General features: G+C 33.5%; 1 protein-coding gene across 1 annotated transcript in view; it reads left to right on the forward strand.

Moving 5' to 3' along the window:
• The window catches only part of LOC140447524 (activating signal cointegrator 1), a 28,045-nt gene extending 14,462 nt beyond the window's left edge, over positions 1–13,583 (forward strand). The window contains exons 6-9 of the mRNA XM_072540221.1: positions 4,705–4,916; positions 9,981–10,102; positions 10,165–10,368; positions 13,469–13,583. Coding sequence (XP_072396322.1) covers positions 4,705–4,916; positions 9,981–10,102; positions 10,165–10,368; positions 13,469–13,536 — 606 coding nt within the window. The 3' untranslated portion in view covers positions 13,537–13,583. The remainder of the gene's footprint in view (positions 1–4,704; positions 4,917–9,980; positions 10,103–10,164; positions 10,369–13,468) is intronic.
• Positions 13,584–14,493: the final 910 nt, after the last annotated feature.

Raw genomic sequence — 14,493 nt, forward strand, 5'->3', positions numbered from 1 at the left:
ATAATCTTTTGTTTCGTGATTACCTGTACATTTTACGCATCTGTGTACTTTGCGGCAGTAGGTTTTAGTGTGTCCGTAGTCTCTTTTCTATTTTATAAACTACTTTGTTTTTTTCTTTCGATACGATATCAATGAAAAACATTGGCAGGGGAGTTTATGATACATAATGTTTTATATTGTGAATGTTTACTGCTTCGTGTCCTTGTGCTGCTAGATTTGCCTTTATATCATCAGTATATGTACCATGATGCAGACCTTTTATGACAAACCTGAATGTTTTTTCGCTTTTTGAGCTAAAAGTGTGGTATTGCGTATTCCTTTTATTAAGTTCAGTGATCAGTGTTTTAAAATGTTCTGCCTCCAGGACTTGAACTTTTACTGTTTCATAACTAATGGTTTTAATCGTGTATTTATCTCCTGTAGTTTGTTTAAGTAGGTAATGAATGAGTTGGACAACACCTACATTATAGATGGTTATCGGTGGGGGCTTGGGTACATCTTTTGTATTGTTTTCTTGATTATTTGCTTCGTTTTTGCTTTCTTCATTTTCTTCTGTGAGCATACTATACGAGTTTTTTGTTTCTAGTGGCTTTTGCAGTCAATAATCACTTAATTTTGTTTGTTTCCTGGATATTTCCACTTCGGGACTTCTTATTCTTTTTTTATTTGTTACTGTCTCCCATTTATCTTCAGATTCAGAATTAGGAGCTGCTTGTTTATTCGTGTATTGGACTATTGTAGTGGATTTTGATATACTAAGTGTGGGGGGAGAGGTAAAGGATTTGGTTGTGAAAAATATTGTGGGAAAATTGGCTGCATTTGAGTAGATAAGCCTGGCATTTGCCGATATATGGCCTGTTGATTTTGATCATGGTAACCCGTTTGGGGCTGTGACATTGACGTAAGAAAAAAATATTGTTGATAAGACATATTGTTATTCATCTGATATCCGGATTGATGAGTTGGCACACCATTTTATTTGATATCCCTTTTTAATTCCACTCCACTGATATGAATTTTTGAATATTTTCTTATCACTAATTGCCTTCTGATAACTATTTATCGATTCCAAAACACTTATTTACTGTTAAAATGTAATTAAAAATAAAAACTGAATTTGTTTATGAGAACGAGTTTACGGAGACGTTCAAATAACTGATATTAGAACATGTAGGTAATTAAAATCACATTTAAATAATCACATTTTGTACACAAATCGGAATTAACGTTTACAATATAAAATGTTTTAAAATAACTGGACTTAATGCGACCGCCTTGATCGGAGGTTTGTGGTCAACTGTACATGCATTTAAGGGAAGAATTGTTTCATCTTGTTTTTATAGCTGAGATAACAAAATAAATTATCATGGATTATCTATGATGTTAAACCAAAGGTAGTACAAATACTCGATGATTATCTCAATCAACACATAACTCTCAAAGTTAACTTTGAACCGTTTGCCATGTTTTACAAACCTGATAATGACATTTCGGATATCAACTCTATGAATACCTACAATAAAATCATTACTATGTCTACTAACATATCCGACATTTATGAGGACTTCGTTGAAGTGATACTAACACAAGCATCTGAGTTTCAGGAGAAATATTCCAACTGGGCACTTCAGGAAATTCTATTCCTAGATGTCAACATTAACAAATTTACTACCATTTCTGCGTCAGTATATATTCGCCTTCCAACACCGATTAGAAGAAAAAGTGCAATTTTAAATGTTCAAAACAAAGATAACAAGTGTTTTACCTATTGTGTGATTCCTGCTACTGGTAACCCATCCAATCTGAATTCATATCCACCATATACTCTTCTGAATTTTGAAGGCATTATGTTTCCAATTAAATTAAAAGATATTACCAAATTTGAGATTCTAAACAATATATCAGTTAACGTATATGGTTTCCAGTCGTATTTTAAAGATAACAAAATGCAGTATGAAGTTGTGGGGCCGCTTTACTACACTCAGCACCATAAATTTGCACATGTTAATGTGTTAATGATAAACCATGAAACACAAAACCATTATTGTCTCATTACTGACTTATCAAGATTGGTGAGCTCCCAAAAAACGAGATGTAAAATGGGAAACAATATGTCTGTGATGGGTGCCTTCAAACTTTTACTACTTCGAACAAACTAAGCTGTCATTAAGAGCATGATTGTTCACATATCTCAACAATACTCCCATCTACTGAGCTGAGGATCAACAAGTGTGGTGAAACCCCCGCATCCAATATTCTAAAATTTACCAACATAGAAACGACTTGCTCATACCTGTTTGTAATTTACGCTAAGTTTGAGTCGATTCTTAAACCGATACCCCATTGTGAACCATAGAACCATGAGATGGTCAATCCTACCCCATCAAAGTCGTCGAACACCAGCATTTTTTTGCATTTGCATTTTATCTCAAGAGCAATTATGATGATTCCTTGTCAAGGTTAAAAACATATCAGGGTAAGGACGCTGTTAAAGATTTTGTTCAAAAACTGGATGCTTTAGCTTACGAACTATACCACAACCATCTAAAAGATGTCAAATCGATGATTCCATTAATCCAAGAAGGAATCAGAACTTTCAGGATGCTACCGAATGTTGTGTGTTAGAAACCATTATACTTTTCGGATACCAGAATCAGGGACCATGATCGTCTTCTTACCGGATTAACCGAACTTAAATTTCAAGATACCTAATTTTATTCCGATTTTTTTTTTCATAATTTATTACATTACGATAATCATTTATTTATTAAAGAATTGGCAACTAATGGGGAGCATATATCAGCTATTGCCCAAACTAACGAAAAGTATGTTTCATTTTCAAAATCTATTTTAGTTGAAATGTCCAATATTAATGTATTTTTAAAATTGCGGTTTTTAGATTCATTTAGATTTTTAGCCAAATCTCTCGATATATTAAGTAAAATATTAGAATCTAATCAATATAATGAAGTGAGAAAGTATTTTCCAGATGAAAAATAATGCGACGCAAAGGTGTATTCCCATACTTACATATCGATAGTTTTATGAAATTTGAAAAAAAAACATCTACCATTTTTTCTGGAGTTGGATTCGCATATTCATTTTTGCACTTAAAATTTTTTAGCCTTTTGTGAAATTGCTTATCTTGTCCTTCACTAAAAAATTCGTCTTTTTCGTCTAAGTCTGTCTCCATGACACTAAGATTGATCTATTAGTTCTTCATGACTGCCTTCAAGATGAGTGGATGCAGTTTGGAAATTAGCAGAGTCAACGTCATACAACTGCTGTTAAAATTCTTGGTCACTTTCAATTTCGTTTTTGACGCTGATAAGTGTAGGTGGCACAAATTTCTTTGCATCTATTTTAGAGGCAATTTGTTTCATTTTATTAATATCTCAACGAATACTATCGAATCCGAACTCGAATTTAAATTTTCGTTCGGAGTTAACTTAATGTCACTAACAATTTTTATATTTTTCTTGGCTAGACACATGAAGTTTAGCAATGAACTAACAAAACCAGATCAATCTCAGTATTTATATCGTCAATACAATCAAACAGCTGGTTGGCAGGTATACATCTGCTAATGAGCAAAAAAGAACTGGCTCATTTAATGAGAACAAAACCGGTTTACGATGCAGGTGTGGCTTTAATGAGATCAAAACCGGGTTAGCGGTTTGACGACATATTCGAACCTCTCTTATGTATTCTTTAGCATATCCGAAGTGCTCTTATGTATGCTTTAGCATATCCGAACTTCTCTTATGTATTCTTCTAGCATATCTGAACATCTCTTATGCCTACCCCATATTCGATATCCTCTTAATTACCATCTACTCGTACTGATGACCAAGTAGTCAGATATACGTATTTTTCCATCTTAAACACATATTTTGTTATTTTTTTCCTTAGCTGCATATATATATATATATATATATATATATATATATATATATATATATATATATGTTCAGAAAGATTTCCGCGGTTAGTACAATTAAACCTAGAGCTAAGATTAATACTATTATAAAAATTAATATGTATTAAACTCACCGGTCTTCCGGGTTGAACCGCGTCGATATCCATTGGGCCGAGCTTTCGACATCCTCTCTGATGTCTTCTTCAGGGCTTCCGAGGTCTAAGTCTCCCGAGCCCCCAGACACTACTACATTCACTAGTAGTGAAGTGACTAGTGATATTCTAATTATGTGATATGTAGTTGTGATTGTGTTTTATTGCTTTTAACTTACATACTTTTTAATTAAACTATTCATAATAAATTAGTAACATTTACAGTTGCTAAATAAAGAAAAGGAACTCTCCACTGGAAGTATTTATTTTTTCAATAATCAAATATATTTCGGTATGCTTTATAACATCCTCAGTTGATGATGAGGTACATTTAGCGTTACGTTTAGCTATCACTAATGATGGTATAAAGCATACCGAAATATATTTGATTATGGAAAAAAAAAGAGTACTCTTGGCTTTATAAATTCAGCTGCATACCCATTAATCCCTTCTTTTGTATCTAACTGATCAGCTGTGATCAAAAGTGCAATATATATATATATATATATATATATATATATATATATATATATATATATATATATATATATTTGTCTTGCAAGCTTTACATGTCCTGTAAGACCTCCTAGCTTTCAACAAATACATCCTAAAAAGATATTGTTTTATGTTTAGAATGCAAATGAAGATTTAGTTAACCTATTGATCCAGATGAGACACAAAAAACCACTAGGTAAAGAAAATCTGGGGGAGGAGGACTCTTCTATGCCGATTATTGACTATGGAACTAGAATATTTGATGAAGATTCTATTGTAAATACTGATCATGGTTTATGCCTTAGTATGCATCAACCATGGGCTAGTTTGTTAGTTGCAGGAGTAAAAAAGTAAGAAAAGTATTATTTACTATAACTAAATGTAATAATCACTACCCTAATTATTTTTATTACTCGTTTTCCATTATTTATTTTTTATAAACAAAAATAATAAAAAAGGGTTCCCCAAATCGGACACTCATCTTTGATCCCTTACGAGACTATAACGTTAATATCACAACAATAACTTACTACATTTTTGGCACTTTAACCTTAACACCTTTAGTGCTATATCTATCCAACATGGATACAGCAGTTTTTTCTGGCTGCGTATATTTCTTTGTTGATAAATATAAATTTTATTTGGCTCTATTTGGCAATTACAGTTTGTTTTTATGGCTCTAAAATGATATTTTTATTATTCTGTAACTGTAAAAGGCATTGTATTATAATAAAAAAGGAATAAAAATAAAACAATGAAACGTTGTTCAAATGGTTTACTAATCAAGGCATTTTTTATTATTTAATAATTTGTGAATGAAAACAACTTTCAACGAGTCAAAATTGGTAGGTGTTTATCAGATAAATTTCAGGCTACATTTGGTGTCCCCCAAGGGAGCAACTTAGGGCCTTTGTTATTCTTAATTTTTGTCCACTCACTACCACAATCTCTTAAATTTTCTTCTAGTTTGATCTATGCTGATGATTTTAAGCTTTTTAAGACTATACATACTTCAAATGATTGTCAGTTACTACAGGAGGACCTGACCTCAGTTGTGGAATGGTTTAGGGACAACAATATGATCTTGAATATTAAGAAGTGTAGAATCATATCTTTTACTCGCAAAATCGACTACATTTAAAATAATTATAGAATTGACAATTGTGTAGTATCTAGGAAGACCAAATGTAAAGATCTGGGAATATACTTACAGGCTAACATGAAATTTAATGAACACTATATAAATATTGTTAATAAGGCCTACAAAATATTGGGATTTGTAATAAGAAATTCCAAACACTTTAGTATAAACACAACCATTAGACTATATAACGCTTTAGTCAGACCAAACTTGGAATATGCATCAGTGGTATGGACTCCTGAAGCCAAAGTTCATATTAATCATATAGAAAAGGTACAAAAAAGATTTCTAAGGTATTTATACCTTAAGAAATACAATGTGTATACTCACCTTACGCCATCAGAAGAGTTGCTTCAAATATTTGGCTTGCAGTCATTAGAGCAAAGAAGAAACATGCATTGTGTTGTGTTTATTCATAATATCATTAACATTGTTAAATATAAGACATGTGGTTTGATCAACTTTATTAGGTTTCATGTGCCAAAGGTCAACCTAAGGGTAAACAGTAATGACCTATTTTCTTGTAGTCCATATAATTCTTGTGCAATAATAAACTATATGCAATATCAGTATAATGAGTTAATAAAGATCTGTGATATAGACCTCTTTACCTGAAGTGTAAGGGATATTAAAAAATGTTATGAATAGATAAGTAATGGACTGAATTTTAAAATTTTATTAACTTGTGTCTTTTTTTTTAACGTGTTTTACTTTCTGTGTTTTTATTTTGTACTTGTGTGTATATTGTAGTTTTTGTGTGTATATTTTTATACCAAGTAATGAGCACTCTTACATGTAATTACTACCTAGGTGGTGTTTGTAAGTTTTAAAAAATAAAATAAAATAAAAATAAAATAAACTAAACATGGCTCCGCAAAAATGTTTTGATTGTCACGAATATCTTTCAAAGTTCTGCGCAGTGTCTTTAATGACCTTTGTGGGCCAATATACATTCGTCCCAAACGATTAATTTGCATACCTGTAAAATCTTCGCCATTAAGCTATTTTTTGGCGATGTTGCAATTTGGTGTTTTATTGATTTGTATGTTAAATGGTAAATTCAAGGCAAAATGTACAGTTCGTACACCTTCTAATAAAGTTGCAGATATTCCGGATGAAGCCAACGTTAGGGCTACTGCGATCTGATCATTGCCAATAATAAAATTAGTAATGGTTTTTCTGTCCCTCCCGAAGCACCAAGGAAGTAGCTCAACAACTAGCTTCACAGCTTCTATCAAAGTATCGTACGCAATCCTTTTTTTATTTCATTGTAGAACATTTGTGCAAATACTTTAGTGTTGAACTGTAGAACTCATATGCTGTGAACATATGTGTTGATGCGATTGGTTATACATGGGAAAGTGAAGGAAAAGAGGACCGAGATTTTAAACGCCAACTTTGTATTGTGATTTGGAAAATCTGGCAGCATGGACCTTGATATAAGTGGTGTCCTGATGAGTCTCATGATTGGGGCGTACATACATTAGACGATGCTTCCGTGACCAACTGTACGCACCGCTCGAAAGTTTGCGTGTGGCAGCGATAGTTTTGTACATTCCAGTCTGACTTGTCGGCTAACGTAATGTAGGAACTTATTTCTTTATTTGAAACTTTTCGAGGAAGTGGTGGAGAAGATAGTTTTGCAACATTCCAGTCTATTATTTTAGTGTAGTCGTGTGATTCAAAATTTAAAGTAGGAGGGATGAAATTTCCAATACTTTTACCCTTGGCTTTAGTCTGCCTGGCTTTGAACACTCTCATTAGACTTAGCTCTCTAATATATTTCTTTTCCTCAAATATCATTGCTATCAGTAGGTTCTCGGGATGAGCAAAGTACGCGTTTCTTTCAATGACAGGAAACAGCACTTTCTTAAGCTCCTCAGACAAATATCGTTACAATTGCTCTGTAAACATGAACAGGCCCGGAAATAATACACTTTATCTCAAACCAGACAGGCATGTAAGATGTTAAAATCAATGTCACAATGTCCTTTAAAGCATCCGAGGGGTTTTCCTTGCTCACATAAAGTATATTCGCACAAAAAAACGTAAAATTTCATTTTTTTCATAATATTTAAACCCGTTGCGGGATCGGAAGATTAAGTCCGATTTGAATATATTTTTTTGTTTTTCTTGTAATTACCAATTGCAATTTTTCCGCATTATAGTAACACGGAATGATTAGCTTAACTTTTTTCGCACCACCCTACTGGCTCTGCTTATTTTTTACTCGCAGGAGGTTCCGAATTAAAGTACAAACTTTCCAATGAGTTTACAATTTTCTCGGCGGAATCATTAGTCGTACTCGAAGCGTTGAAATATGTATATTAAAAAAAAAACGTTAGTTCTTTCAGACTGCCTTTCAGTTCTACAGAACATATCAAATACTTTTTTGCCCAAAACATTTAGTAATCCACAAAGAAACTAAATTCCTGTAGCTGGCTGTATACCATGTATCACAAAAAAAAATTATTTAAAAATTCCTTTATAAAAGGTATATGGGGTGTTTTAATATATACCTTTTATAAAGGAATTTTTAAATCAATTTAGTAATCCTTATATATAGGTAATAAAGTTAATAAAGGATCAGTTCAAGGATTTAGCAGACTCTGGCTTCAATATAAAATTTATTTGGGTTAAGGCTCATATTGATCTCTATTTGCTAAAAGCGACGATAATGAACCACCAACACCAGAGGTGGCGGCAAACGAAAAAATAAATATTGAAGAGGAAGAGGTAAAGGGAGCATTAAGGAAATTGAAAAACAGAAAATCACCAGAAGAGAACAGAATACCGAACGGTATTCTGTTCGGAGGAGTACGGAGGACCAGATCTGTCCAAGCAACTACTAAAACTAATCCAAAAAATAATAGAACGAAACAGAATTCCTCAAGAATGGAGATCAAGCATCCTAATACCTCTCTTTAAAAAGGGAAACAAATCGGTCCCGGAAAATTACAGAGGAATTAATTTATTAAACACAACACTAAAATTAACAACCAAAGTGATAACAAATAAACTGAATGAAATTATAACACTAGGAGAAAAACAACAAGGTTATAGGTCGGGAAGATCTTGCACCGACGCTACATTTGTAATGAGGCAAGTGCAAGAGAAATCATTAGGATACAACAAAAAAAAAAAAACAAAAGTCGAAGAAGAACTAACTGACCCTATTGAGCTGACAATGGGATAAGACAAGGAGATTCTCTGTTTCTTCTATGGTTCAACCTGAATGGATGAAATAATAAAAAAAGTAAGAACTAAAAAAGGATACGAAATGTAAGAAAAACAATTTAAAATAATCTGCTATCCCGATGACGCAATAGTATTCTCTCCAGTAAAGATGATTTACAACGTATGCTGTACCAATTTAATATAACCGCCAGAAAATTTAATATTTAAATTTCGATAAAAAAGAAAAAATGCATGGTTATAAGTGCAAATTTACTAAGATGTAAATTGTAGTTGGAAGGTCAGATAATAGAACAAGTGATGGAGTTTAAATATCTAGGCATCATATTATCTAGCTACGGCAAGCTCGAAACAGACATGGAAGATCAAGTGAATAGAGCAAACAATCGCAGGTTGCCTGAATGAAATAATATGGAGAAATAAAAATATCGGGAAAGAGATGGAAGGCAGAATTAACAAAATAGTCATCAGACCAGTAATGAAATTATGCGGCAGAAAAACGACCTGACACAGAGAGGACAAAAAGGATGTTAGAAAGAGCAGAGATGAAAACACTTATAAACATTGATAGTACAACACTATGGGACAGAGCTCGAAGTTCAGATATACGACGTAGATGCAAGGTGGAGAACGTCAAGGGATTGGGTAAGAAATAGAAGAGTAGAATGGAACGATCATATAAGCCGAATGATAACAAATAGAATAGTCAACACGGCAAGAAACGGCTACCCAGTAGAAAGTCGATCAGTAGGAAGACCACGAAAATTTTGGAACGACAACTTACTAGAGGTACATTGAAAAACAGACATGTCATGTCTACATAAAAAGAAAAAGAAGAAGACAGGATTGCATATTTGTCTGATTGGAGAATCTATTGCAACTGACTGAATGACTAATGTCTATGCCATTAAAAAAAAAGACTACTAAGTATATTACAAGTAGGAAAAGTTTTATTTATAATTTTTTAAGAACAAAAATTGACTGTTGTAATTGTTAGGTAATACCTTTGATGGAGATTTATTTTTTATTGTGTAAACAAACAGTTTTATCCAAGTATGTATACATTTATTCATTTTAGACACGAAGGACGAACATGGCCAACCACACATAGAGGAAGATTATGGATTGCAGCCGCGGCTAAAGTCCCAGAAGAAGAAGAAATTGAAGCTTTAGAATCATTCTATAGGGACTACTATCAAGGTAATTTATTAAAATTTATTCAAATGCAACTTTTTGTTAAATATAAGTCTATTTATTTTCAGATCCAACATTACAATTTCCAAAGGATTACCCAACAAGCTGTCTGCTTGGTTGTGTCTTCGTTGAGGATTGCTTAGAACAGGAGGCGTATCAAAAAAGATTTGGAAATGCGGATAAATCGGAAAGCAACAGTCCATATGTACTTATTTGTTCTAATCCAATGATTTTGCCTATCTTTTATCCTATCGTTGGTAAACATAAAATATGTAAGTCACTTAGTTATTTGGAATTAAGATTATGATTTGTACCAAGATATATTGCCATTATAATTTAACTAGAGACAAAGTATCACCTCAGGGGGTTTCTAAGTACTTAATTTGATGTCGAGTTTATGACTACACAATGAAAATGCATATTCCCTTCTTCTTCTTTATGTTCCATCTTCTATCGAAGGTTGGAAATCATCATGGCTATGCGGACTCTGTTGACTGCCGCTCTAAAAAGTTCTGCACTACTGCATTCAAACCATTCCCTTAAGTTTTTAAGCCAGGATATTCTTCGTCTTCCCACATTTCGCTTTCCTCACATATTTCCATATTCCCTGGGTGCTCGTTACTATCGAATTCTGGAGCGGTTTCCATGTCGATATGGCTTTAACAAAGGCGTTCCTTTGTTTACTACGTAAGATATTATTATTTGGGGTGTATTTTCCCCTTTGTAATTGATTGAGCTTGATGAATAAAACTTCAGAGATTCGAAGGTAACATGGTAACACCACCTAAAGAGTTAAATGTGAGGCATTAAGCCTGTAAGGGCCGGGGACTCCCCGGCCGTCCGTCATCTTTTGCGACCGTCACCTTTCCTCTACATCGTCTATTCACCGTATGTAACTATAAATTCATTAATAGTCAAGATACTTTGTAGGATCCTTTTGTAGTCGCCTTGTTTGTTTTTTTCTATCATAATATAATCGTCATCCCCTCCACATTTTGACAATGCCGCCATGTTTGTTCCTTCATTGTACTAGTTACTCTCTCTTCCTTCCAACGAGACCTCACAGGAGCCGTTCTCTAGTTGTGTGACTTTGCGACCAATTTGCTTATCGGTGACGGTTGTAAAAATCTGTTACGTATTCAATGCATTTTTCTCAACCAAAAAGTGCACAACGTTTTGTTTTCACCAGTATTTAACGCCATACCACACAAAATCCATTATTCATTAATCTTATCGCTTTATAATCTATATTCACTTACGATAACCCCAGTTTTATTACAATTTATCTAGGCATCCAGTGATGTACCCATTCTTTAAACTTAGTTTTTAATATTGGCTATAGTCTATAGTTGACACATTTCTTCTTTCAGTGCCGTTTCCCAATCGGAGGTTGAATATTATTCACTCTCTTCACTCTATCTACCGCTGCTCTCAAGAATTATATTGAACCGTATCTAAACCAGTCCCTTAAATTTTTCAACCATGACACTCTCCTCCTTATACTTCTTCATCCTCTTATCTTTCCCTGTATTATCAATCTTGCCATTCCATACATACACGTTTAGTATTAATCAATTAACTCTAACGGAGCTCAAGCATCAAGTAAAACATGACAATACTGTATTAAGCGTCTTCCTGTAGTCGACAAAACAAATATATACGTAGGGCAGCATAGGATTCATGAAACATTTAAGCCGGCCGACTTCCGTCGCGCCCATCCCCCAAAAACTTATTATGTCTCTCTCCTTACAACAATTACACAAAATAACTTAAACAAATATGGGCATATGAGACACTGTCTTAACTTTAATTAATGTATGAATATATATTTATAATAACCCCAGTGGCGGGTAATGGCTAAAGTGTTTGCAGCTTATTATAGTATTGATGTTTACATTTTTTTGTTTTTTTCTGGTGACATTTTACATTTATAAATAGAGTTTTATTATAAATATCAGACGCCCTAGGCCACGGCTACTCGGCCTTATGGAAATATGGCCAAGTATATACGTCGCAGTTGACTCTCTGAATAAGGACTTGATTCGTCGATATTTAAATTGCTGAATTGTGTATATGGCACTTGTTATTCGCATTTATTCTATATTGTGCTGTGTATCATTTTAAAAAATATTTTTAAAATCGGAAGGATTGACAAATCAGAGAGTTAACAATTAAAATGGGCATGAGACAAAAGAATATGGCCCAGACGAGAACTCAGAAATGAGTGACTGTTCTAAGTCTCTAAATATAAATATAGACTTCGAGTAGAATGGCGAACCCGATTGCGAACTCCGTCTAAAGGCGAACCTTGAGCACAATAAAGCAGTTCCGGCAGTACTTGCTGTTACTATGAGCAGGTTGGACGTCGCCTTGATTTAAGAGTATACCAGGGCCAAATAAAAGGTCTATCCGGTGTTAATAGACGACTAGGGGATACAGATAAGGAAATTAATATTGGTATAGTCAAAGGTACAAGGAAAAAATTAACGAAAAAATGTTATTAGGGAAGTCGACCTCACATGGGGATAACGGTAAGGTTATTGGTACTTTGATGCAAACTACAGTGCTTTATGGCAGTAAATGTTGCGCAAGAAACAAAATTGTGAAAAATAAAAGAAGGAAAAAATGAATGAAGAAAACCGCTAATTGCCGAAATTATGTGAGTCTTCCCTCATTGAAAACGCAACAATAAAATTGAAAATACGCCAAGCAAAAATTATTCTGCCAAGAGGTGGAGGGAGAGGTGGATGACCATTGGAACAATGACTACAAGTATGCTACTGTGTTGGAGGAACATATTCTGGGAAATGTCTATTAGATAAACGAAGAGGCGCTAGAGTCGAACCAGGGCGACCAGTTTTTGGCACGATAGGCTGCATATATCATTTCAATCACATTCGTGTGAAATTGTAATGGTGTGTATTGTCCTTCAGTTTTCATGTATAACAAATAAGAGTTCCTAAGACATAACTCTATCAAATGGTAGAATATTTTCTTGTAGTATACCTTTCAACGTTTTCTGGTTATAGGGTAATCGCTGATATGCTGGTCAACTCTATCAACTCATCCCATTGTAGAATTCGTGTATAATACAGCGACAATACAATCTGCGGCAAGCAAAAAAATAGATGAGTTAACACGTTTTAATATTTATTATGCCACTATTTAAAACGATTTTAAACGGTTTACTACTGTACAGCTGTACAGTCAACATTCAGCGCAATATATCTCGGGTTAATAATTTTTGTTAAAAATTGTTTGGCTGAGCATACTCAGGATAAAGTGTTAAGCGGTTAAAGAATATTATATTTGTATTAGGCAATCGCAACAGTTATTTATTTACGTTTGTTAACTAATAAATTTATTTTTTAGATGCATTGGATAAGGATCTTCACAAATGCGCAAAGTTGGCTTTACAGCATGCCAATTCGGATATATAAGATGTATTTATGTTTGTTTTTATTAATAAATATTATTTCACAAGTTACGTATTAGTTTAGTCCAATAATATAGTTAACAGTAATTCTCGATATTACTCATACACCAAACAATAATGGATCTAACTTTATCTCTCAGTGAACTTTGCAATAGACAGAGTGAAAGAAGATACATAAATTTTTATACAAAAAGCCGAGACGAAAATAATAATATACTAGTAAATGAAATAATCCCAAAAAACAATGGAAACATTTTTGACGTTTATTAAACTTGACAAAAAAACAATTGAATAAACCCCACCTGGGTTTAGTCACCATATGGAGACTTTCATAGAGAATTATCTGAAGGTGAAGTGGAATATCAATATTAAATCTAATATCAACTCAGCTCCTGGATCAGATGGTATATCGTTAGTGTAATTCGCATAGTGCGTAACTTTATTGTTTTTTTTTTCTTCTTCTTTCAGTGCCTATTCGTTCCGAATATTGGCAATCATTCTGGCTATAATTATTTTATTGACTGATGCTTTAAATAGATTCGTTGTTGTTGTGGAGAACCATTTCCTCAGGTTCTTCAACCATGATATTCTCCTTCTCCCAATTCCTCGCTTTCCGAATACTTTACCCTGTAGGATTACCTTCAGTAATCTGTATATGACTTTTTGCGCCATCACGATACCATATCTTCAGCCTGAAAAATACCAATTTCCGCAGCATTTACCGTTTCGCAATAAAAGCCGTTACAAAAAATTGCCTAACTCCATGCATCAAATTATTGACAAGGAGAATGCTCTTGCCATTTCTATTGGTTGACGCAAGTCAGTAATTGTTCTTGAACTTTATCGTAAAAATCTTCAATTCTTGCTTAAACTCTGCGTGTTGTTTCATATATCATAAAAAAGGTAAGTCTTTTTTTTATTAATATTCATGCAATAATCGAAAAAGTTTAAGAATGACTAA

This window comes from Diabrotica undecimpunctata, chromosome 8 (assembly GCF_040954645.1).
Source record: "Diabrotica undecimpunctata isolate CICGRU chromosome 8, icDiaUnde3, whole genome shotgun sequence".
In the NCBI taxonomy this organism is placed as follows: domain Eukaryota; kingdom Metazoa; phylum Arthropoda; class Insecta; order Coleoptera; family Chrysomelidae; genus Diabrotica; species Diabrotica undecimpunctata.